Genomic DNA, 25,991 nt, shown 5'->3' with positions numbered 1-25,991 from the left:
AGGGAGGAAAAAAACAATACCGTAATTAATAGAATTTATCACATTGGAGATGAATTGGGGAGAAATCCCTGCCCACCTATGAAGTCACTTGGACTAGTTATTACTGAGGGAGTTAAACAGGCAGGGTGACTTGTGCATCTTTTTCAGTTCAGCCAGCCACAGCTGCATCTCCTTTCCACCTTTCACTACATTTTCCAACCTTTTAAACGTTGTTTTCCTCCTTGTCCTTCACCTTCCGTGTACACTCTGTACTATTTTACCTTATAATTGAAAGGGCAGAATGTTGCATGGGAACTGTGGGAATACTGCAGAATAAAATATGAAACCAATTACAAGAACGCAATTGCTGTTGGAGGTGCAATAAATCATTGTAAGTCATGTAAGTTGAGCTAGTCGTTTAGGCCCTACCTGGAGGTGAAATCACAGGATTCTTAGTAACTCTGGATAATGAGAGCATGTCACAGATTATCTTTCCAAATCTGTTTGGCCATGTTTTTTCCAATTCTTACTTATTCATTGACTCACCTACTTTACTAAGTACAGGGGATAGGGTTCACACAATATACTAACCCAAAACCATACAAATCACAAGGTGACTTAGCATGATGTGTCAACCCCACAAAGTTGAAACCAAACAAGTATAATCTGAAGCCAGTCAGAAGATCCCAATATAATTTTCTGGGAGAACCTGTGATGATGGGTGTCAGAAATACCAGCCATAACAGGGCATCTACTCCCTGTTTATATATCAGGAGGAGGAGAGAACTGGTACCACTACTACTACTTCCATGTCAGAAGCAACCAGGCATTTCCATAGTGAAAGGATTAGCCAGTGACACCTACTACTACCCAACTTGTAGTAGAGGAATTGGGAAGAGATAGACTGAAAGGCAGGTTTGTGAAATGGACTCCCAGCCTAGAAAAATCTCCAATTTCAGAGGGAAGGGTTATGAATATATTTAGTGTCAGAGAAGGCAACTAATTAATACTGACTATAAGAACATTGCAGAATCAAGGAAACCTGTTTATAAACCATTTTATAAACTAGTGACTGCTGTATCTACTCTATGTTCCATCTGGTCATATTATATCAGAAACATAAAGAATAAAAGAAAATAAAAATGTTTAGTGATTATATCAAGACACAAGAATATTGTAGAAGTCTTCCAGAATTTGTGGGATTTCATTTAATCCTTTTAGAGAAAAAAATGAGGACAGTATATGACAGTCTATGCAGCAGGTATTATCGAAAATGGCACCATAATGAAAGGATATGTATAAGAGACCTTGAGAAACAAGATGACAGAGTTAAGCAGGTAGCCCTATCTACAGATCATATTATCACTATTAAACTCAGTATCTAAATCTGAATACAGCTATCTGACAAAAGGAACTAGAAAATATCGAGAACATTATACAGTATGATTATTGGTTACCTGGGAAGCCAATTAAGCCTTTAAAATAATAGCAGTTTAGGGATTGTTCTGCATTTGCTTGATCACCTCTAGATGTGCTGTACTATAACTCCTATTCTCCAAAGAGCATACTAGCTAAAAAACATGACAGGATTTTTAATTCCACAATACTAAAGGGTGACAGATTGGGAAAATCTGATTTAGATTGTGTCCATCTGGCATAATCCTTCTGTGTGCATGATACCTTGGATAATTGCCCAGTGAGAATTATTTCTGAGTAGATTTGCCCAGGAATGCATTGTAGATCAATCTTTTCCAATACCTAATTAGGATAATTAATTGCACTATTCCACATTTGGGGGGGGGGGAAATCACAGGATTCTTAATACTTATAGTATGTCAATGATGCAGAGGTCTTCTTGGTTCAATCCCTATATTTAATTTATCAACAACTGGGGATTTTTCATGAATAGGAAAGTAGCAAAATAATGATCATACAATGATGGAAGTTATATTTGCAGCTATGGCTACCTGATATAAGTTGTCTGTCAACATTTTAATTGATACTGTTTCAATAAAGAGACAAGGAAGAGGATTTAAACCATCTGATTGAATGTTTTGGTGTTGCTGTTCCTGATTTTCTATGTATCTTCTCCTTTAAATGGTAGCATTGCACGTCATTGTTAGTACACAGACTTAATTCATTAACATTTTTTAAAGACTTAAAGAGAGTCTTCATGGCACCTGCCTTATAATAGGACATCTGAAGTATTTAAAGACAAGACCTTCAGACCACTATGTGATCTGATCACATCACACAAGCTCCACCAGTTACAGTAGGAAATCTTTGCAGGATGGCCATCCTTTTCAAGTATGGGAGGGAAGAACACATTTAACTTGTTTTTTTCCCCAAGAGTGGCCTTTACAATGAATGAACAATTATGAATGTGCATGGAACTGTGGGATTTCCCCCCCCCCTCATCTTGGAGAAATAATTTTTGAGGAAGTCTGGGGAACTTTAACTCTTAAAACTAGTTTAAGGCTCAATTAGGTGGCAGGGGCTAAACAACCTTTGCTGATCTTGAAAAACTAAGCAAGGACTGTTTAGTACTTGGATAATAATAAATGGATAAATCACTTCCATATTATCATGAAAAACCTAGAAGACAAATTCAACTTGAGACAGTCTTTGCCTTTATCTTAACTGTAATGTACAATTGCAGTCAATCTTGCCAGAAATTTCGAGTAGAGAAAAGGAAAACATGTCATTGAATCATCTCTGCTTCATTTGCCTATGTACTGTACTGCACTTCCTGGGAAGAATAAGGCTGAAGGAAGAAAGCAAGCAAGAAAGCTTTAAAAAAAAAGTTACTGTTTCAAATGCAGCAGGTAAAATATTTATAAACTCTTCCTCCTCCAGAGGGAGTTTTCTGCACAAGCAGAACATTAAGTCCAATCCAGCCTGCTACATAATATATATCTATAATATATATTGTATTTTTTAAGTAAACACTAGCACCTAGGAAAAAAAAGATTGAGTTCATTGGACAAGAGTTGTACAAAGCATTTTCCATTTCCTAACGTTGTATACGATTTGCAATATAGTTTAAAAGGCCTGAGGTTTTAGCTTACTGCTTTAAAGAATGGAGCAGGAGGAGACGGGGACCATGGAGCTAAAAGATGTTGGGAAGAAATGCCATAGTCTTCCCTGGGAGCACTTGTCCAGATATTTCTTTAAATCAATCCTGGCAAAATCAGGAAAGTTTTCTCAGTCACTGAATTTGTTCTTTTAATATTCCAGATCCAAATGTAGACAACATATTGTCTTGAGCATGGACCCTTTCTTTGTATATCAGCTGGGGAAGGTGAAAGGAAAAAACCAACATGGGATATCACATTTCCTGTTCGAATGTTTTCCGATATGTGAAACTTAAGTGCGATCATACTTAAAGTTTAAGTGCTGATCGCACTTAAGTTTTCGTGATAATAGCTTAAGACAATGTAGTTACCTTCTTCCTGATCAAGATCTTCTGCTGTGAGTGAAGTAAACTAGGTCCTCATGAAATGTGTGAACCAGCTGTTGAGCATATAGCCAATATGTAAATGTCTGTACAGGCACATAAACACACACATCACATACTATCTAGTGATTGCATTCTTCTTTGTTATGACTGCCCAAGCAGTCCAGTGAAAATGATTTTAATAAGAAATTGACCGTGTAGAAAAGTTATGACTCATGGCAATCAGACTCCCCAAAGAATAATCTGAGTGTTAGCAACACGTGGATTTTGCCAAGACTTAAAAACAAGATAGCTCTCACGTGAATGCAATAAACACAGTGTTTGCTTGATGTAAAGAGCAGCCCAAGGAAAGCTAAGGGAAGGTGGCTATTTACAGTACCTGTGAAGGTCGATCCTTCTTCCCTCAAATCTCCTTGTTGGTTTCTAATTGCAAGGGGAGAGGAACGCCTTCCCCCTTAACCTTTACACTGTTTGGGGGAGAGGAATAGGCCAGCGTTTCCCAACCTTAGGAACTTGAAGATGCGTGGACTTCAACTCCCAGAATTCCCCAGCCAGCATAGCTGGCTGGGGAATTCTGGGAGTTGAAGTCCACGCATCTTCAAGTTCCTAAGGTTGGGAAACGCTGGAATAGGCCATTCATGAGGCGAATGCTGATGGTTTTAACAGAAGAACAACTTACTTAGTTGTTCTTAATGTGAGTTATGGCACCTCCATTTCTCAAGAATAGAGGAAACAAGCAAATAAAGGAAAAATCTCAGCTCTGTGCAGTAGGGTGTTTTTGTTTTTTGTTTTTTGTTTCCTATGGAAAAATGATTGGGTTTCATAAGAACATCTCGAATGGAAGAGCCGTTGTTCTTAACTGAGGGCAGGAAGGTGAGGAGTTCCGGCCTCTTCCGTGTCAGAAAACGGGTACATCTGAAACAACCCGCCAACTCAAAAGATGCCGTCTTCGGGAAGCGGCAATGCTCGAGCGTCCGGGACGCGGTTTCGTGGTGGGCAGCCTTCGGCGAAAGAGCTGCAAGCGGAGAAGTGACCCATTGGCGCGCCAGTCGGGCTCCTTTAGAGGCGATGGAGGCGGCAATGCGGAGGAAAGTTAGGCGCAGCTCCCAGGTGATGGGAGAAAGGTGGCCGTGAGGAGAAGGCAGACCGCGAATGACCCACCGAGCCGTTGCTGGGCTTAAGGGCGAGCGCGGATCGCAGCCGGCTGGTTCCCTTGGCGGCTCTTTCTTCGCCATCGCAGCCGGTGCCCCGGGGAGCCGGCCAAGAGAGGCGAGTCCGCCGGTTGCTGATGCGCGGCCCTCTAGGACAGACATGTCAAACACAAGGCCCGGGGGCCGGATCTGGCCTGCAAAGTGGTTTCATGTGGCCCGCGAAGCCATCCTGGAAACAGTGAGGGAACGGCCCCCACTGCCTTGGCCCTGGCCCAGAGACCCTCCTTCTGCCAGAGACCCTCAGATCTGTCCCACTCCTGCCCAGGCCCCCATAGGCACCCTTGATGCGAACGATGTAGAGCTGGCCATGCCCACCCAGTAGGCCATACACACTTTAGCCACGCCTACCCAGTAAGCCACGCCCGCCCTGGCCATACCCACCTGGCCCCTTGAGGGCAACAGCAATGCTGATGCGGCCCTCAATGAAATTGAGTTTGACACCCCTGCTCTAGGATGAAGGGGCGGAGCCAGTGCCAATCCAGCACGACTCTGTCCGCTCGCTTTGCGCGATATACGCATCCTCCTCTTGCGGCGGGGGACGAGGGGGTGGGCGGCAGGGAGACGCCGACTTAGCCGCTTGGGGCTTGGCAATCGCCGGACCCGGGACCGGGGCAGCTGAGGCGGAGGGCGGGCGATCGTGAGAGGGAGCGAGAGAGAATCGGGACGCAGCTGGGCGGAGAGGCGAGGCGGGGCGGGCGGGCGGGGAGGGGTATCCGGTTGCAGGTGTTTTCGAGCAGGATCCCATTGCCGTAAAGGCGGCTGCGCTGGCTCGGCTGAAGGGAGGAGGTTGGTTTGCCGAGGTTCCGGCTCGCTGCTACCCGGAGCGCGGATTCGGTTGGGTTGGTGCGGATCCGGAGCGGCGGTGACTAGGGGGCGCCACTCGCCTGTTTGGAGCCGCTCCGCCCGTCCCAGCAGGGACTTGCTCGGCTAAGGAAGGCGGACGAAGACAGGAGCGCAAGCCGAGGATGTGGCGGTGGGATGCGCGGGTGACGAATCTCTTCAAGAGGAACCTTCAGCCCACGCTGACCTACTGGAGCGTCTTCTTCAGCTTCGGCCTGTGCATCGCCTTTCTGGGGCCCACCCTGCTCGACCTGCGCTGCCAGACCCAGAGCTCGCTGTCGCAGGTCACCTGGGTCTTCTTCTCGCAGCAATTCTGCTTGCTGGTGGGGAGCTGCTTGGGCGGCGTTTTCAAGAGGACGTAAGTCAGCAATCCCGCTCTTGCTCGGCGCATCGGGCTCTTTCTCCATCGGCGTCGCCTGCCACCTCGTTCCTTTGGGAGCGAAGATGCTGCTGGCCGGGCCGGGAGAGATGGAAGGAGCCCCTTTCTCTTTTACCCCCTGGGCACCTTCTTTTCAGTAACCAGGGAGGTGGTGTCGACCATCACTTGCTGGGTGGGATGCGTGCCAAAGCTGTGCCCTGGAAATCAGTGCCTGTTTCTATGCCCATGCCTGTTTTCCCGGAGGTACAAGGCTGGAACAGATGCTGCAGTTCCTGCCCTTCTAAATTAAAGACCTTGGGCAAAGTTTGGTGCATCTATGCCTGTTGAAATCCATGCCAAGTTCCTCATAAGTCCCAGCCACAAGTTTGGGGCATAAATCAGGACTTAATTCCGGGTACATGTGTGTTGGATTGACTCCAGCAGGCAAAAATAGTGAAGGAATGTTTTCCCCTTTAAAAATGACTCGATACTGTTTTAGTCCTGGTTCCTGAATACAAAAGCAAAAGGGGTAGAAACCAGACTGTCTGGCTTGGATTGTGAAGTCAGGAAAAAGGGGGGAAAGCCAGCCATATAATGATTTGTTTTGGGGGAACATGTTTTAATGTGCAGGCCATGGTGGTTCACCCACAAACTATGGCTTAACTTTATGAATGTAGCCTATGTGTTGTTGCAGAGACTGGGTTTAATGGATGATACAATCCAGAGGACATTTCTGGTGGGTGGATGTGTGGGTGGATGAGTCAGATAACACAGTAGTGGGCAAAACCTATTCAGGGAGAGCCTGGTTTCTGTGTCTTTAAGAGCAGTCTTCCACACCAAAATCAAGCAGTTAGTAGCCACATGCATAACTCTTTGTTTAAATGATAGATTACAATGAAATAAGATTGAACAATGATAGAGATGCAGTCACAAGGGAAATTTAGAGTCAGTTATCTTAGAAGCAGTTAACCGAGAAATGTCAATATCCCTCTTAGATATGCTTCTTATAAAGGCAGTTTGTGATTACAACACACACACACACATATACAATTTTCTACATTTTATTGCTTTTGCTAGTTATGTTTGACTTTTTGCAAATTAGGCCAATATCTGGGTTTGAAAAGCAACGTGCTGCTTTCTATTTGTGAATTATTTAAAACATATCCTCCAATAACTTTCAGAGGGCTTATCTAAATAAGATCAAAGTAATCTGGCCAAATATGAACAGGGGCCATGCAAACTGATATTTATGTAATAACCATGTACCTGTCAGTTGAGAAATTCCACAGAAAACAATTGTGCTGTAGGATCACCTTCCAGGGCCTACACTAGCAACCCCTGGGCCTGTTCACATGACATCATTGTGCTTATGTGAACTCTTTTGCCTGCATAGAGGTGGTTGCAGACTTCTGAGCATGTGGCAAGATCCCAGAAGGATCTACAGTGGGGAACCAGCAGAACACAGCATGCCTGATGGACATTGACATAGAAACCTCAGGCTGCAGAAATCATGCTGAGAATTTCTCTTTGTAGTCTAAGAGGTTTGTTGTAAAGGACTTGTTTTAATAACCTCAGTGTCCAGATTCAAGCTGTCATCTTCTCTGAAAAGTTGGCAGTTAACATCTAGTGGCCAATAAGCATTTAAGTTGATGTACGGTAAAACAGTAAATACTCCATTTTCATACAGAGTTCCAGGACAAGATGATGTGATTTTTTTAAAGCAGAAAACATGAACAGTAATTTCCCCATCTTGCTCCCAATTTGTGTCTTATAATTGCTATATTATAGTCTTGATTCAATTTGTTTTAGGTTCCCATTTTAACTTATAATTAATAACTGTCAATTGATGTTTAATCTGGGAAAAAAGTTTTAATGATCTACATGTTCTAAATCTAGGTGTTTTAAAGGTATTGTTGACTATATTTTGATCAATTAATCTTTTAAAACCAATTCTTTTAATTCGTAGGATGTTTGCATAATATTAATAGTCTCGTGATCAATGCATGTTTTGGAATTTCTTGAATCAAGGCAAGCACACAAAATATTCATGTAACAACAGTTTTTTTAAGCAAAGATACTCTTCCATTACAACTCTGAATAAAGTCAATCACTAATTATTTTCAACATAATTATGATGTCAAAAAGAGCAGTCCTGCTTGAACGTTTAACTATTGGTATGCCTGAACATACATCATCCTATATAATTATTTGACTTCAACTTTATAGTATGATGTGAAATTGTTTCATAAAATCTTTAGAATTTTTTATAAATGTATAATTTATGTGGACAAGGTCACAGAGAAGCTGTCACTTATTCATAAAAGAGAAATTGTGTATGGATTGGTTTGGACCATTATGAAGAAAGTATGGGATTACATCTTGATTTCTAATCATCTGTCTTGGCAATAATGGACAGCGTCTTCTATGTCAGAATCTTGCTCTATTCTTTCCAGAGAGTCATGTATGTTGCATGCCTTATCTACAGTAACAGAGCATGAAACAAACTGTTTGGTCATGTATTTTTATCATTAAAGTGAAATTCATTGGCAAATCGTTTCTTAAAGATTCTATAGGCTAATCATTGTTGATCAATATTGCATTTTTCCCAACAGTCCTAAGTATGTCCATTAATTCCCAGCATTCCATTAGATGTAGTCTAAGAACTTAGACTGCAATTAACTTTACTGACCTAATTACTAGGTCAGGTAGTATATACCAAGGATGCCTTGGTGGAGCAGTGGGCTAATGCCTCCTTAAGTAACACCAGCTGCCTGAAATTAGTGCAGGTTCGCGTCCCACCAGGCTCAAGGTTGACTCAGCCTTCCATCCTTCCGAGGTAGGTAAAATGAGGACCCAGATTGTTGGGGGCAATAAGCTGACTTTGTAATAATGCCGCTTGGGGGGGAGGGAAAGCCCTAATAAGCAGGCATATACATAGAATGAAGGCTATTACTAAGCACATTTAATTTGTGGTTAGATTGTAAGCCGCCCTGAGTCTTCGGAGAAGGGCGGGATATAAATGAGATTAAAATAAATAAAATAAATAAAATAAATATCATAGTCTTGATGTGCAAGTTTGTAGAACCTCAGTTGAACTTGCAAGAACATTAGCTAGTCTTTTAAATTAATATGTCCTTGGTGCTCTCTAAGCTTGGTTGTTTGCTTCCACCAAGGACTCCTCCATTTAATCCTGAGCAACATATATTATCTTCTATAGCTATTAATAAACTAATACTGAAGAATTCTATTCTTGTCATCAGGTGATCAATTGCATCTGGAAGGAAAAAATGTTGATGGTTGTGCTTAACACAGTTGTGGAGAACTAACTGACTTAGAGAACAAAATACTTTTGAATGCCTTTTAGCTCTCTCTTTCCCCCTCCTGCCCCTCCCCATGAAATCCTTAATGCTCCATCATCTCGATCTCAGCAGTTACTTTTCAAGACATTATAAAAATGATGGCTGGTCTCTGTGCAGTGTTTGGATAACGCATGTTTCTCTAACTGCTGCTATCTTCCAGGATGTTATTTGAACTTATATTGACTTAAATGGTATTTTTACATCTAAAAATTAATTTTCCAACCAAATCCTAAAACTAAGATCTATTGACATAGTTGTCCAACATGTGATTTGTCTTTATCTGTTGACTCTTTCACAACATTCTTAATTTAAACTACAGAAGTGATAGGTAATAGAAGCATTCAGTTAAGTGACCCTGATTGTTAATTCAAAAAAGAAATTATTTTTATCCCCAGATAAATTGGGCTTAGTTAGGGGGCTAAGATAATTCTTCTCAAGCATTCACACTATGAACTACTTGTGAGTAACCTGTCTCTATAGGATTGAGGCAAAGGCCTAGAGAAGTCTTTTAAAGAAGTATCCTCTAGCACCCCATCATGACTGTCTTTTTAGAGTCATCTACACTTCTCCCCTGCTTTAACCAGCCAGATCCAGCAAGAGGAAGAATGATAAAAACCCGGCCCCCCTTTCCCCCCCCCCAAAAAAATCTGCAATGCTGCTATTCCACTGTTTAATCTGCAATCAAAGAAACAGGTGCAAGAAACCAGGAGCCAGGATAGAGTTCAAAAGTGCTACAAGTTTATTTCATGCTACCTACACACGATGTATTGACCCCACCATCCAGATCAGCCTGGTCATCTCCAATATATGAAGATATGAAAAAGCAAGCAGCAGCCTCCATTAGTTAGGACATAGAAAATGGCTAAGACATTGTGACTCACGTGCTGCTGATGTAATGGGAGATGATTCAGTAGGGGTCCCTTGGGTCAGCCAAGACACATGAATGGGACCTCTAGGTCCAAACCTCTTACTGCAATGTGGCAGGTAATTCATTCAGCAATCTTCTTGCATCTCAAAGAATACACCTGTGTTATGGTGTCCCTGAAGGAGGCAAGATTAGAATTTTTAGGTTTTTTTAGGCTTGAGAACTTTTATTTTTTAAATAAAATAGCAACAAATTGTTAAACCTAATGAAGCATAACACACATTCTATTCCCAATCCATGTGGACAGTACTGAATTGGATGGATTAATTGCTTGAACTTCCTTCTGCTATTTGATAGGACATAAAAATGGGTCTCCTAGTCCAACCCTTTGGTGGTTATATACTAGCCTAATAGCTGACTTTCCAACTTTTATTTGAACAAACGTGAATGTTCCACTTCTATAACATAATTAGTTACTGTGTTTTGCTCTTGGATATTGTAAAACTGGAAGGGGCTGTCATGAACCTTTCCAATTTGAAGCAGGCTTCTACATTCTGCTTTTCAGGGTTTCTGCAGTTTGTGTGCTTGTCTAAATAAAGCTCTTACAGCTTCTCTTGTAGCAGGTTGGGTTATTACTCTGAAAATGGAGCACTGATTGGTGTGGGTGGTTTTTGGTACTCTTGTGCTTCCAGTTTGCCATCATAGTCTCTGCTGATCAGGATATCCAGGAAGAGTAATGAGTTGTTGTTTTCTTCTTGCCTGGTGAATTGGATTCCTTTGAAAATGTTGTTGATGGTTTTGTGGGTTCTTTTTTTAGTAGGGTGATGATGTCATCTACATAGCTGATCCATATTTTGAGTTGTATTTGTGGGAGTGCTATCAATTCTAGATATTGCATTACAACCTCCACTAAGTCCTGAAAGTAGTGCTCTCATAGATTCCCACAGGAGTCAGATACCACCTACAGTGTGAACACTGCAACAGTCTACTGCAACAGCTACTTAGCACAAACACACTGAAGACTAGCAGAAAGCATCCATGAACACCAAGTAGCAGTCAGAAGACCTGATGAAAACTCTTTCATTTCACAACATATGGACAGACTTAATCATAGTTTCAACTGGGACACTGTGACCATCCTAGACCAAGCCAAATCCAAAAATGTGAGAGAACTCCTGGAAGCCTGGGACTCTAACAAATTGGTCACCAATAGATACATAGACATAAATAACATCTACATACTGTGCAAAAGATATAAAAAGGAAACAAAAAGACCAAAACACCTCCCCACTAGCAATCAACATCCAGATGAGCATAGATTAACACCAAGATTACCATCAGACTAACAATCAAGTAGTAAACAATACCCCAATCAAGGAACTGGCAAACAAGTTAATGGTAAACCACTCTGACAGAACAAGCCATTAGAATATACATTGAGAGAAACCCCACTCCTTACTAGCACTGATCATGTTACCTAGTTTGAGTAATGAAACCTGTGTAAGAAAACTATTTCAGAGAGCACCGAGGACTCCATAGTTCAACCATGAGCTACAAATATTCTCCTTTATTGGTACAAGAAAAGAGTATTGAGACTTGAGATCCTCCTCCTGAAGATTTGCAAATCAAGTCAATTTGTGCTAAAATCTACTCTGAAGTGGTGGGCCTCAGAAAGGATCAGTCCATTATTTAAACTACCTTAAATCCTTGGGTTAATAGAGGAAAATCATCTTATTACTATATTTGGAAAGAGAAATGCAATTACCCCTTGCTGGAGCCGTACTGCTGGAAGACTCATCCTTAAACTAACAGCTGCAGACCCCAGTGCTCACAAAGTATCAGTCTCCTATCATGAAGATTTTGTCTTGCACTACATGTGATGCTTATATCATCTAAAAAGATTGCATTTTTATTGGCATCCTTGTTTTGACCCATCAGGGGTTCAGAATTTATACTTCTCTTGGAAGATATGAGATGTCAAAAGAATATGAAAGAAACTCATCTTAAATTCATAAGTCTCTAAATGTGCGCTAGAGATGGAGTGGGGAGAGACATAATCAAAGATGATGAGACATATCACAAGAGTTGGCAGCACTGTATATCCATTGTGTTGTTCTGAGCAATTTTTTTTCCTAAAAGCAACGCATAATGCTTTTAAACTCACTCTATTATATTTAGTGTGGCACTCTTTTATGATTAAACACAATGATAGATTTAAGTGCACATTGCTTTCTGCATTACAAACCTTAATTCTTTGTTGAAATTATAAAGAAGTATATGATAGGCTTATTTTTTGTCTTTGTTTTTTTATCAAACAAGGAAACAAAGTTTTTGTTCATGAGCTAATGCCTTATTAACAGTTCTGGGGTTGAAAGTTGAGAGTGACATTAAGGAAATATTTTTATTATGCTGGCTATTGCCAATTTTACGGTCAGAATTTACAATCAGAAGAAACATACAGGCCACAAATTTCTCTAAACCACAATATGATTTGTTTTTTACTTCATGTATTGATGAACTTTAAAAACTGTTGGATTTTAAACCATGTAAAGGTAAAGGTAAAGGTTCCCCCGCACATGCGTGCTAGTCGTTTCCGACTCTAGGGGCCGGTGCTCATCTCTGTTTCATAGCCGAAGAGCCAGCGTTTGTCCGAGGACGTCTCCGTGGTCATGTGGCCGGCATGACTAGACGCCAAGGGCGCACGGAACGCTGTTACCTTCCCACCATAGTGGTCCCTATTTTTCTACTTGCATTTTTTACGTGCTTTCGAACTGCTAGGTGGGCAGAAGCTGGGACGAGTAACAGGCGCTCACTCTGTTACGCGGCACTCGGGATTCGACCCGCCAAACTGCCGACCTTCTGATCGACAAGCTCAGCGTCCTAACCCACTGAGCCACCGCGTCCCTACTTTAAACCATGATTTAAGTCTTAATATTTACCTGGGGTCTCAGATATTGTAGCTTTGATGGATTCCAGCAAGACTTGATACTTGGCACATGCATGGACAAATGCATAGCTCTTCCAAGAATGCTCTGTAATTTCTTGATTCTGTCTATTCATCTAAACAGAGAAGTAAATAATTTATTGTTGCAACTGACTGGTTTTGTTGCAGTCCATGGTACTTTCAGTCACTACCTACTGAAGATGTCTATTTTCTTTCTCTCACTCTTTCTTTTTCATAGGTCCTACATTATCAGAGTGAGCGCCTGTCACTCGTCCCAGTTTCTGCCAACCTAGCAGTTCAAAAGCACGTAAAAATGCAAGTAGAAAAATAGGGACCACTACGGTGGGAAGGTAACAGCGTTCCGTGCGCCCTTGGCGTCTAGTCATGCCAGCCACATGACCATGGAGACATCCTCGGACAAACGTTGGCTCTTTGGCTTCGAAACGGAAATGAGCACCGGCCCCCTAGAGTTGGAAACGACTAGAACACATGTGCAGGGGAACCTTTACCTTTACCTTACATTATCAATGGAAAGACCATTGGTTTAACTGTCACTATGAGATTAATCTCCTCTTTAATCAGTAATGTATCTTTTCTTAAGCCTGAGCAAACAAAACTATCATCTTTCCTTTTTTGGCACCCATTTAAAGTTTACTAATCAAGTTGATTGACATTAACTTTGTCTTAATATTTAGCAGGAATCTGAACTTTTCACATTGCATTATTTACTTTCATTATAAGCTATTCTAAATCTTCTTTACTATCTGCTAACAAAATATTGCCATCTGAATTTCTTATAGTGTTTCAGCTTCATATTTTCATTTAGGCCATCATCTTTCCAGTCTTGCTATTCATATGAATAGATTCACTGAACATAAAGAGTGATGGGGATAACACGTATACTAATCTCACCCCTTTCCCTATTTTGAGCCCCTGTTTCTCTAAACTCAATTTTTGCAGTACTTTTTTTGTTATAGTAAGTTTGTTATATGTAAAAAAAACCTCTTTGGAAGAGTAATCAAGTGTACTGGCATGCCAATCAGTCTTATCAATAAGGGAGAATATTTGTAGCTCGGGGTTGAACTGAGGGGTTCTGGTACTCTCTGAACCTGGTTGTTTTCTTGCATATATTTCACTACCCAAACTAGGTAACTTCATCAGTGCTAAAGTGCTGCCACTGATGACGTTACCTATGGTAGTTTGGGTACTTCTGCAAGAAAACAACAAAATTCAGAGAGCACCAAAGACCCCTCAATCAGTCTTAATATATTGCCCATTTGCACACAGTCTACACAAAGGCGTTGCTATAGCATCTTGTATTTAACCCATCTTTTGTTAGCTATCTGGTTATAGCTATCTGGTTATATCTATCTGCTGCTTGTTTATTGTGTATTTGTTTCTCAATGTGCAGCTCTATTCTATTTTATAAACTCTTAAAGAAAATCTAGTTTGTGGGGAAATATAGTGCAATAGTTTAATCATTTGTAAGTTTTCTTAAATTTCCCTTCGAAAAATATATGCCTAGGGCCACATAGCTCTGTTTTATGTCTGTCAACTGAATGATTGCCTCTTCCATGCAGCTTAATTAACAAACCATATTTTTTATAATCCTTGAAGCATGGCTAAATACAATACAAGTAGTCTTGACTTATGACCATTCAAACCATTCAAAGTTACAATGGCACTGAACAAATGGTGGTTTTGACCGGTTCTTGGAGTTCCAGCCATCCTAGTGCACCCATAGTCACAAGATTGCAAACCACATAGTTTATGCTTATGATGATTGCAGTGTCTTTCAATCACATGATTGCCATTTTCGACCTTCCCTGCCAGCTTCCCTAGAAACTCAGTGGGGAACCTGGCAGGGAAGGTTGCAAATGGCTGGGATAAGTCTCCCCCAGCCCCACTGTGCTCATGCTGTGCTGGCCACTCATGCTGTGCAGCCTTTCCAAATTTCACCTTACCTCCATCACAACCTTATACCCTCCCTGACACTCACACCTTGTATGCCCCTGTGTACCCTTCCTGGCCCTTGCTGTGCCTCCTGAGCAATCCCAGATAACACCCCAACCCTCGCTATGCCTCACTCGCACCTTTGGGCACCCACACAGACTATCACTGCACTTCCACGGACCCTTGCACACCTTCCTCAGTCCCAACCACACCTCCTCCACACACACACCTCCATGCCTCTCCCGAATTCTGCTGTGCATCCCTTACCCTCTTAGGACCCCCTCATGCCTCCCTCATTTGGCAGCAGCCACTTCCCTGCTTGCTTTCCAGCCACCAGGGACTTGCTACTTCCTGCCAGCTTTCCCATTGACTTGCTTGTTTCTTCACCTAATGACCATTGGATTTGGTTAATAATGGCAACTGTGACTGCCTCACCAAACAGTGCATTCATGCTTTATGACCACTCCACTTAGTGATTGAAATTCTGATTCAAACTACTGTTGTAAATTTTGAACAGAGTGAGTGCCTGTTACTCGTCCTAGCTTCTGCCAACCTAGCAGTTCGAAAGCACGTAAAAATGCAAGTAGAAAAATAGGGACCACTCCGGTGGGAAGGTAACAGTGTTCCGTGTGCCTTTGGCGTCTAGTCATGCCAGCCACATGACCACAGAGACGTCCTTGGACAAGCGCTGGCTCTTCGGCTTTGAAACGGAGATGAGCACTGGCCCCTAGAGTCGGAAATGACTAGCACACATGTGCGGGGGAACCTTTACCTTTTTATATATGAATGCAGCCACTGCATAGAGAGATTGCTGGATAAGAACATCCTTAAAATACTCACGTCTTTCCAAATATATTGGTCCTGTTGCTCTGCCTATTATTTATCTGTACCCCACATTTTAAAATAAATTCACATATGCATACAGTGCACTAAATAATAAATGTGGTCCTCAAATCACAGTGGCTCTGCACTCCTAGTGTGTATGTGTCCTTAAATGGCTGGGGAATTCTGGGAGAAGAAGTCCACACATCTTCAAGTTGCCAAGTTTGAAAAACACTGGTTTAGCACACAATAGATAATACAGTGTGTCATTGCCATTCTATATCTAACTGTAGTTCTCTTTCCTCTAACGTGCTCCTTCCAGCTCCAGCCTTTTCCTATTATCCACTTCAGGCTTTTCTTTTATTAAGAAAAGACTTTTTTCCCCTCACTATTGAATCCTCCACTGTCTAAAAAACATGGTGCAGTTGTTGAATCCACCCAGGCTGCTTTAGAGTTATTACAGTTGTTTAATAATTTACTGCTCTTTTCTAAATTTCAAAGCATACTTTTCTGCAGGACTTGAAAATGTTTAGATTTTAATGCATTTATGAAAGTATAAATTTTTGTCTGGAAGATTATTTCAGAATATAGGAGTGCTGCTAGCATGGTGAATACTGACTGTGGAAGAATCCTTTTAGGGAGGACCTAATGCCTGTCAGTTTCAAGGCTTTGTTTCTGAGATGCCAACCACATGCCTCTGACAAACAAGCAAGCAAGCAGGATAGTCTTGTTTCTCCCACACACCTATTGTCCAAAAGGATAATACATTTAAATGTGAAGGTTACAATTAGAATGAATTATATTGTTCTATTGGTTTTTTAAAAAAATATTTAGAAGAGTTACCTCCCTTCCTCTTATGGGAATTCCATCTTGGGAATTATTTAGGGTAATTCCTTGTAACTATGGACAAATGCTCACTATCTCAGCTTATTTATAGTACAAATTTGTAGCTCTAACAAAAGGCAGTTCTGTAATCCTTCTACTTATCAGTTTCTCTTCTTTTACTTCTCCCATGCTTACAAAACAGTGATATTTTTTTCTGACATTGATTTGTATCACATGCCTGCTTGCATATCATCTTCTCAAGGGAGTAGCAAGTCATTATTTGTTCCAGTATCGATTGATGGATTTTTCTTGCAGCCCACAGTATTCTTAGCAACCATTTCCCGACCTGTGCTTGAAAGCATTTTGAAGACCATTTGTGCTATTTGTATGTGTGGGTTAGGGGAGTTCTTTTAACAGAAAATCAAATTTACAGTTCAATTTGAAGTACATGCTTTATTTATACTTACAGCACAGGCAGGTGAAGTTGATTTTGTGGCATGTGTGAAAATGTTCATTGCCCTGTGTAATTCAAAGTCATACTGGAAGTGTCAGTGAGATATTGTACCCTCTGGATATGTAATGTAAATCTTTGTACAGTGACTTTTGGCTAGTTGCTTGTAATTCTAACTTCTGACTAGTTCCTTCTTTGAAGTTATTGCCCAATACCAACCTCATTTTATTTGGATAAAGGTTGAAAGCATTAACCAACAGATTTAAGTTTTTCCTTACTACCAATTTCCTATATAGCTAGGAATTTTCCTTAGACTGAATTTGACTATCGGTTCACATAATTAATTTTTGCTGATATTAGATAGTAGCAATGCTTGGGTATAAGGGACGCAGTGGCTCAGTGGGTTAGGACGCTGAGCTTGTCAATCAGAAGGTCGGCAGTTTGGCGGGTCGAATCCCGAGTGCCGCGTAACAGAGTGAGCGCCTGTTACTCGTCCCAGCTTCTGCCCACCTAGCAGTTCGAAAGCACGTAAAAAATGCAAGTAGAAAAATAGGGACCACTATGGTGGGAAGGTAACAGCGTTCCGTGCGCCTTTGGTGTCTAGTCATGCCGGCCACATGACCACGGAGATGTCCTCGGACAAGCGCTGGCTCTTCGGCTATGAAACGGAGATGAGCACCGGCCCCTAGAGTCGGAAACGACTAGCACACATGTGCGGGGGAACCTTTACCTTTACCTTTTTTCAATGCTTGGGTGTAAAGCAAAGGTCTTTCTTGACCCTATAAGGATTGAACATGACCCTATAAGGATTGAACACGGGATGGTCTGCATTGAAAGCCTGAGTGCTCCACCAGGGTATAGCCCTCCTGTAGTGCAGGAAGAATATGGCTACTTTGCATAACATATTTAACAATGTAAATTAGAAATCTAGAAAACTTTGGTCCAATTGCCATGATTTAACCTTTTTAGATACTTTTGGCCTGGATGATTGAGTCTTCATTTACATGTTGCTTTTCATTTTGGGGGGAAGAGCAAGAGTTGGTTCATTCCAATGACTCTCTGCCTATATCCAACATTTTCATTTTTACTGAAGAAGTTACTTGGATGAGTAATGAAACATCTCAGCTTTAATAAACTTTGGTCCCGTTGCCATGATTTAACCTTTTTAAATAGAAATCTAGTGCTTGTATTCACATACCATGCTGAGCTTGATTAATTTTATTTTTAAATTGTGATTGCAAAAGTTTCTTTATGCTTTGTTACACTGAAACTTCTGTAATAAACCATCTTACTACATCAGACCACTTACCATATTTAGTAACCTAATTGATACAGCTGCCAATCTCACAAAAAGCTAAAGATACTGGATATACTTGCATATAAGGCTGTCTGTGCATAAACTGACCCTCAAATTTTAACCAAACTATGGTGAAAAATATGTCGCCTGAAGATAAATCACAGTTTTCATGGTATTTTGGTCAAATATTTGAGGGATGGGTTATCCATGTATGGGCTTACTATATATGTGAGTACATAGGGGAAATACAGGTATTTTTTAAAATATTGTGATATACACTTGTGGATAAGTCCATCCATGTATAAGCCAAATCTAATTTTTCTCAGTTTCTCTCCAAGTATATATGGTACATCTTCCACACAACCTGAAGGATACAAGTAGTCCTGGTGAAATGATTACTTGGTAATTGTTGGTAGGCTCAGATTTGGAGTCGGAGGAGGGGACCAATAATGAGTAGCAATTGCCAGACCCAGAAGTGCTGACAGAGGAGTAACAGTCAACTCCAGGGCTACCAGATGGATGCCATCTGAGCAAGCAGAAGTGATGGAACAAAACAACAACCAGCAGTCACAACTGCTGTCACTCTGTGAAGATGAGGGTGTGGGATTGCTGCAAGTGTTCGGCAGCCTGCAAAGAAATTTTTAAAAAGTTACTGCTGACTGCTGACTGCTCAGCATCAGAACTCTCACCCTGCCAAATAAGATACACCAGGGGCATTCCTGTTAGACTGGAGCAGCAAGCACAAAGCTATGCACTAACAACAATTGCCCATTAATTCTTACTCCATGTGCCTTGATTTTTGAAACTTGCAATCCAAATTTTGAACCTGGACCAGCCAATGATCCACTACAAGCTGTGACCTTGGACCCCACCTGACTATTGTTCTGCATGCGGCTTTGATTTAGAAAACTTGTAAGCCAGGCTTGCTGAACTTTTGGAAGGAACTTGTCTCTCTGCTGCAAGTGTATGTATCTGCAAGCCTTATTTAGTGAAGATGTTGGCTTAGGACAAGACTCTCATTAAGCAGTGGTTTGAAGTTACAGTAGCACTGAATTAGGAAGTTTTATGATAGGTCTGTAGTCTTACAATAAGTCGTGGCCATTGCAGTATCCCCAGGATGTGATTACAATTCAGGTGTTCAACAACTAGAATGGTCATAGTGTCCCAAGGTCACGTGATTGTTATTTGCAACCTTCCCTGACAGCTTCCAAAAAAGAAAAGTCAGTGAGGAAGCTGTCAGGAGAGCATAAATGGTGATCACATGACCACGGACTCTGTGATCGCATGGGATTCATCTAATGACAGCAACTGGGACTTCCATAATTGCTCTCATAAGATGGGATGGTCATTTGATGTCATACTTTATTACTGCATCGCTTAGCAACAGAGCTGCCTATCCTACCTATCATCATTAAGCAAGGACCACTTGTATTCATTCTGTCATTTATGAACCATAAAATCTTGTCTATCTCAGTAAAATAATGAATTCCCAATTCTATTATATGTTTCTGAGTGATTGGGTTTTGCTTAATTTGAGTTAGTAAAATTTAGATATCCTATACACTATGTAGTTTATTTTTAAGAAGGACTTATAACTGTTTGAGTAATAAAGGAAGCTAATTTGACTAGGGCTTAATAATCTCATGTTTTATCATTTTGTTTGCGTAATTTTCAACAATTATTGATATAAGGAATTATTTTACTTAACTTTTATCATTTCCATTTTCTCCTGGTTATTACCAGCATAGTCTCCTTTGGTGAGATGGGCAGTTATATATAAAATTATATTCATGTTGCCTCCATATCAGACTCTCCATAACAGATCTTAATAACTGTTTCATTAGCTTCTGTAGAAGTTGATCTGTCTCTGATTTAACACATATGGAAGCAAATGTGACCAGTTTAGTGTTCAATTTCTCTTCAACAAAAATAAAACTCCCAGGCATTTCCCTTAGTTTTACAATTCTATTAGTTTTAAATAGAATTTCAACCCCTCTAAATAATTTGTTCCTGCTGCAAGATATTGTTTACCAAAATATTTTTCTACATGTCATAATCTGTATGTTTCTTGAAGTTGTCTTTTTTCCCCATATAATATATGATGCTAAATCTTTTCACCTTGTGCTGAATGCAGTAGTAACAAATTTATCTCTAACAAAAGAAAAACCATCGTAATAGACTGATTGCTCTTCCCTTTTCCTTGTATTCCTTCCTTTCTTTATTCCTTAATTCCACATTCCCTTTTGTCTTCCCATAGACAATCCCGCCATCCTAATTTAGGAAATGAACTTCAGTGGGTTAAAAGCAGATCTAGGCCCGAGCTCCTTGGTTGGCCTAATAATTACTTTTAATTCTTTGGTGGTCTAATGTTTAGTTTTAAATTTGATTAGGTTTGTCAGGTGAGGTGGGATTGGGTGTGTGTGACATAGTACAGATATGTTGGTATGTTGTATGACTTCAAATCATTTGGTTAGTTAGTGAGTATGAGTATGCATAGAAACCACTAAATCAGATAATTAAATAAAGAGGAAAGGGTTTTGTATGAATATTGTCTGTGTTATTCTCCAGGATGGCTTCTTTGTGATCCCAAGGCCTCCAGGATATTGATCTGTATTAAGCAAATAGCCTGAAAAATCTTGCAATCCTAAAGAGCTTCTGAAGTTTCCAATTGGAATTCAAATGTGGACTCTTAAGAGAAATGGAGAGTTGAATTCTGAGCACAATAATGAACACACTATTCCTCCATTTTCCCCCAGGAGATTGTTGCGGCGATATACATATAAAAATTGCTGCACTGGTTGCCGGCGGTGCATAACAAAGCATTTTCATAACCTCTGAAACAGAATAAAGTACTGTTTCTCAACCTCAGCAACTTTAAGTGTGTCGATGAAAACCCACATGCTGGTTGGGGGAATTCTGGGAGGTGAAGTCCACACATTTTAAAGTTGTTGGGGTTGAGAAACCTGAATTAGAGGATGTTGTTTTAAATTTTACCTGCTTCTACACCATATAGAACGTAGAAATTGCAATTAATGTTTAACTTCTCAATGTGTTCTTAGGCCAGGTGAGGGCAGAAAGTAGTTGTTCTCCTTCCACAAGGCTCATGTGTAGCATTCCAGTTTTGGCACACTGCCTGTTCCTAGTGGATCTGTTGTTAGCATCTGCATATTTATTCCCCAACAAGCTCTTTTTGTATCCCAGAGGTATTGCTTTTATAGCTCTGAGACTGTTGCTGACACATCACTAGCACTTAGCAGTTGTTTTTTTTACTTGCTGCTCCTATTTTTATATGTATTTTTCATTCCTGTGTAAATCAATACCAAGCTCCAATTTGGAGCCTAGCTGGATATAATGATTCCTTTCAGGATCAGTTATTTATTTATTTATTTTATTTATTTAATACTATTTCTATACCGCCCTTCTCCCGAAGGACTCAGGGCGGTGAACAGGGCAAGAATAAAAATACAAATTACAAAAGTTAAAACAAGATTAAATAAATGCCCACATACTAAAATACATCTATAAAAGCTAATAAAATAACAATAACAACCCCCCCCAATCCCCTCATCAGGCCAGGCCAGCTTGTTCAAAAAAGTATGTTTTTAGCTCGCGGCGAAAGGAGCGAAGGTCGGGCGCCGTCCTGAGCTCAACCGGTAGCTGATTCCATAGCTCCGGGGCGCCCACAGAGAAGGATCTCCCCCTGGGGGCCACCAGTCGACATTCTCTGACCGGTGGCACCCTGAGGAGGCCCTCTCTGTGGGAACGCACAGGGCGGAGGGAAGTCGATGCCGGCAGCAGGTGTTCCCTCAGGTACTCCGGACCCCTGCCATGTAGGGCTTTGAATACCATTACTAATACCTTGAATCTCACCTGGAAGGCAACTGGTAACCAATGCAGCTCACGGAGCAGAGGTGTAACGTGGGAGTATCGGGAGACTCCCAACACAACTCTCGCGGCTGCATTCTGTACCAGTTGGAGCTTCCGGGTGGTCCTCAAGGGCAGCCCCATGTAGAGAGGTTCCATGTAACTAATCTGTAATCTTATTATTATCTTTCTAGAATGAAATCTATCCTATTTGATTTATTGTTTACCATGTTTGAAATTTGGTGGGAAGAATTTGTTTTCCACAAACATCAGGATATCAGTTACATTACGTGGCACAGTCTTGTGTCAGATTCATAATAAGCATTAGTCAATTAAAGCTAGACATAATTCTACTGATGAACAAATAGGGGAAGTTAAACATACTTCCTTTGAATAGTAAAAATGCAGGAAGTGGAAACAGATCTGGCAATCTTCATTATAGTCATCTTAGTCTGCTCCTATTGAGAAAATATCATAGATAAATCACAGGGAATGACAGAAATTATAATCCAGCACAATACATATCATGGGTTGTGAAAGTCTCTTTCCTTTGAAAATATTTTAAAAATCACTGGCTTCCAATGCATCTCATTACTATAGTGACCATATTATTTTATTTATGTTTCTGTTCATTTATTTATATTTATTATAACCAACGACTCTAGTAGATTCACGGCATCTTAACAAAATCTAAAAAAGTATAAAATCAGTGAAAAACATCCAACAGCACAGTCAGCCTGGATTAAAATAACTAAAATAACCTGCATAATAACAAAGTATCACAATAGGAAAGTCACAACACAATAGCCTAGCAGTAAAGCCAGGTTTGGGGGGGGCTTTTCACTACCCCAGGAGAGATGACATCATCCATAGTCTGAAGGGTGCAGTTTTAGAAGGTGGGAGCTGCAACTGTTAAGTTTGTACCATGTTCAGTCAAAGATCCTATATCAGAACACATGAACAAAACCATTACAGTCTTTACAACAGTGCTTGGAATGATTGACCTATGATACAGCAACATAAATAATTTGTGCCTTTTGTTTTCCAGATTGGCCCAGTCTCTGCTTGCTCTCTTTGCCTCATCCCTTGCTATTTCTTTGGTTTTTGCCATCATCCCTGTCTGTCACAATGTGGTGGTTCTTGCGGTGGTCATGGCTGTGGCTGGGCTGGCCATGGGGTGTATTGACACACTTTCCAATTTGCAGCTGGTGAAGATTTATCAGAAGGATTCAGCAGTCTTTCTGCAGGTGAGAAAGGGACTGGTGCATGTTGGGCCTAACTTTGCACCTGTTTGTGTGTTTGTATTCCCCTACTTCTCCATTGGTTCATAACTCTTTAAGGTCCATTGTACTTGCCATGATAAGGTATATTTTGCTCTGATGTTATGTTAAATATGAGGATATGTAAGCTGAATCCCTTCTTTATTTTTATGTTAGGGAGAAGGAAGAAATTTTTCATTTTGTACTGAGCTCTGTATTTTCCTCAGTCAAAATCACTTCATCATGGAGCGGAAGCCTCAGCTTTCTTGGTGCTTTCAAAAAGACAGGATTTTCCTAAATGCTATAGTATGCAGTTAGAGCAAAATCTACACTGGGTCAATGGCCTTGAAATGGAGAAACACACCACCACCCCATTGTCGGCAATGACTAGCAGAGTAAAATCTGCAGAGAATTCTTATCTCCATTTTATAAATGCTTTAGTCTGAGCAAGAAGATACAGTATGTGCTCAATATCTTCTTTCTCCCCAGGTTAACACTTGGATGTAAAACTAGAAATAAAGGCATGTTGGCTCCAAACAGAAGCATGATATAGCACAAAGGAATAATGCACATCATGAATGAATGCAGTCATTTCAATGTTGATCTGGCATTCAGACCCGTCAAGAGGACCAGTCCATGACCTGGAGAGCAATAGAGTGCATCAATTTATAACTTGTTTCTGAATAAGTGAGACGAGGTGTAAGTACTTCATTGTTTTAAAACAATGAATGTACAAGCCTTTATCAATGCGTTAATCTGTGGGTACATTTTAACAATAGCAATAGCAGTTAGGTTTATATACAGCTTCATAGTGCTTTACAGCCCCCTCTAAGCAGTTTACAATCTTGGTCCTCATTTTATTGACCTTGAAAGGATGAAAGGCTTACTCAACCTTGAGCTGGTGACAATCAAACCAGTGAGTAGAGTTAGCCTGTAATACTGCATTCTAACACTGCACCACCGTGGCTTTTTTGTCAGTATTGTGTATATATTTCTATATATTTTTGCCAGTTTTGTATATTTTAGAGTACTTATCATGTTCCCATTTACTAAAATAAATACTTCCTTCTTTCTTTCACACCCTATTCAAACCATGTTAATATTACACATGAAGCTGTGTTAAAATGTATCTGTGGCTGGAGAAACAATTATTCTATACCGGTAGTAACCATCTCACAGCAATCTCATATTCTGCTACCAAAAGATGGCGACATGTTACAACATTTTCCTAGAGGTTTAGTCTTTGCTTAGCCATAAAGTAGCCATTAATCCTATCTTGGGTAACACACCAGTAGTTAAAGCAAACTAATCTATAGCAAGCCACAGCTATAAATTGAGATTAAATTATTCCTACTCCATCATAATCTTAAACAATTATCTAGTTTAGATGATATAATAAACCAAACCATAATAAGGTTTGGCATGTTATATTGAACACAGTTATGATATTGGTATGCATCACACCTTGGGTCAGCATCACAATTGTGCTGGCTTATTATCTGGTTCTTCTGTGGTATAGGAGATGTCTATAGTTCTAGTCATTCCGCAAAGGAGAATCGAATTGTCAAGAGTTCTTGGGTAGCATATAAAGTTTATTGCAGAGTTAACTATGTACATAGCCTTCTACAACCTGTCTCTAGAACCCAGAAGAATTTAGTGATAAACTATTAATTCATTCTGAACCCTATTTATTTCATCTGGCCAGATTTGTTATTGGCAGTGTTCTCTTTGTCATTCTCTGTAGGCCCTTCATTTTTTTGTGGGCTTTGGTGCCCTGCTAAGCCCTCTGATAGCTGATCCTTTTCTGTCAGACACCAACTGCATCCTGGCAAATGGCACAGCCAGTGGTAGCAGCAACCTCCCTCACATCCGGAAGTCATTGGTCCCACATCATCCTGGGAACCTGACACATTATGACCTACCCATAAAAGGACTGGTGGTGACCAGAGTGTCTTATGCTTTCTGGATTATGGCTCTGATCAACGTAAGTATGGCCATCTTCACAGCCAATTGTTCCATGTATAAGGTTCGTACACATCTTCGGAATAATGTAAGTAGAAGCTTTTGATTCCAGATTACAATTTGTTTTGACATTCTGACAGATGAGTCTTCTCAAAATGTTTCCACCATCATCCTTTCTCCAAATAGGACAGTCATATGAACTATGGGGCACAGATAAATCTAATACTTTACTTTAGAGATTTATATTGCATTTCAAGAGGCCATGAACATAAAAGCAACATTCAATAGACTGTTCTGCCTCTGCCAGAATTATCAGATTCACAAGGGATAGATTGCCTAAATGGTTTGCTACAGAAGAAGCATACTTTGTCTGATATTTTAAATCTTCCTAATCCAGGAAATACATTCATAATCCTTCCCACTCCCTTCTGAAGGAGGTGCTGCCTTTTCTTCTTCTTTTACCGAGTCCAGTTAATTCACACTTTTCTTATTTTCCCTTGCTAATAAAATTCCATATTTCAAGGAAGAAAGTCTGGAAGTAGGAG

The 25,991-nt window shown here is 40.5% G+C and overlaps 1 protein-coding gene across 1 annotated transcript in view; it reads left to right on the top strand.

Annotated features, from left to right (window-relative positions):
* Nucleotides 1-5,380: 5,380 nt before the first annotated feature.
* MFSD4A (major facilitator superfamily domain containing 4A) overlaps nucleotides 5,381-25,991 on the top strand; it is a 43,515-nt gene continuing 22,904 nt past the window's right edge. The window contains exons 1-3 of the mRNA XM_083357484.1: nucleotides 5,381-5,845; nucleotides 23,274-23,472; nucleotides 25,229-25,468. Coding sequence (XP_083213610.1) covers nucleotides 5,613-5,845; nucleotides 23,274-23,472; nucleotides 25,229-25,468 — 672 coding nt within the window. The 5' untranslated portion in view covers nucleotides 5,381-5,612. The remainder of the gene's footprint in view (nucleotides 5,846-23,273; nucleotides 23,473-25,228; nucleotides 25,469-25,991) is intronic.

This window comes from Vipera ursinii, assembly GCF_947247035.1.
Source record: "Vipera ursinii genome assembly, chromosome: 3".
Taxonomy (NCBI): domain Eukaryota; kingdom Metazoa; phylum Chordata; class Lepidosauria; order Squamata; family Viperidae; genus Vipera; species Vipera ursinii.
This window is presented reverse-complemented; position numbering and strand designations above follow the sequence as displayed.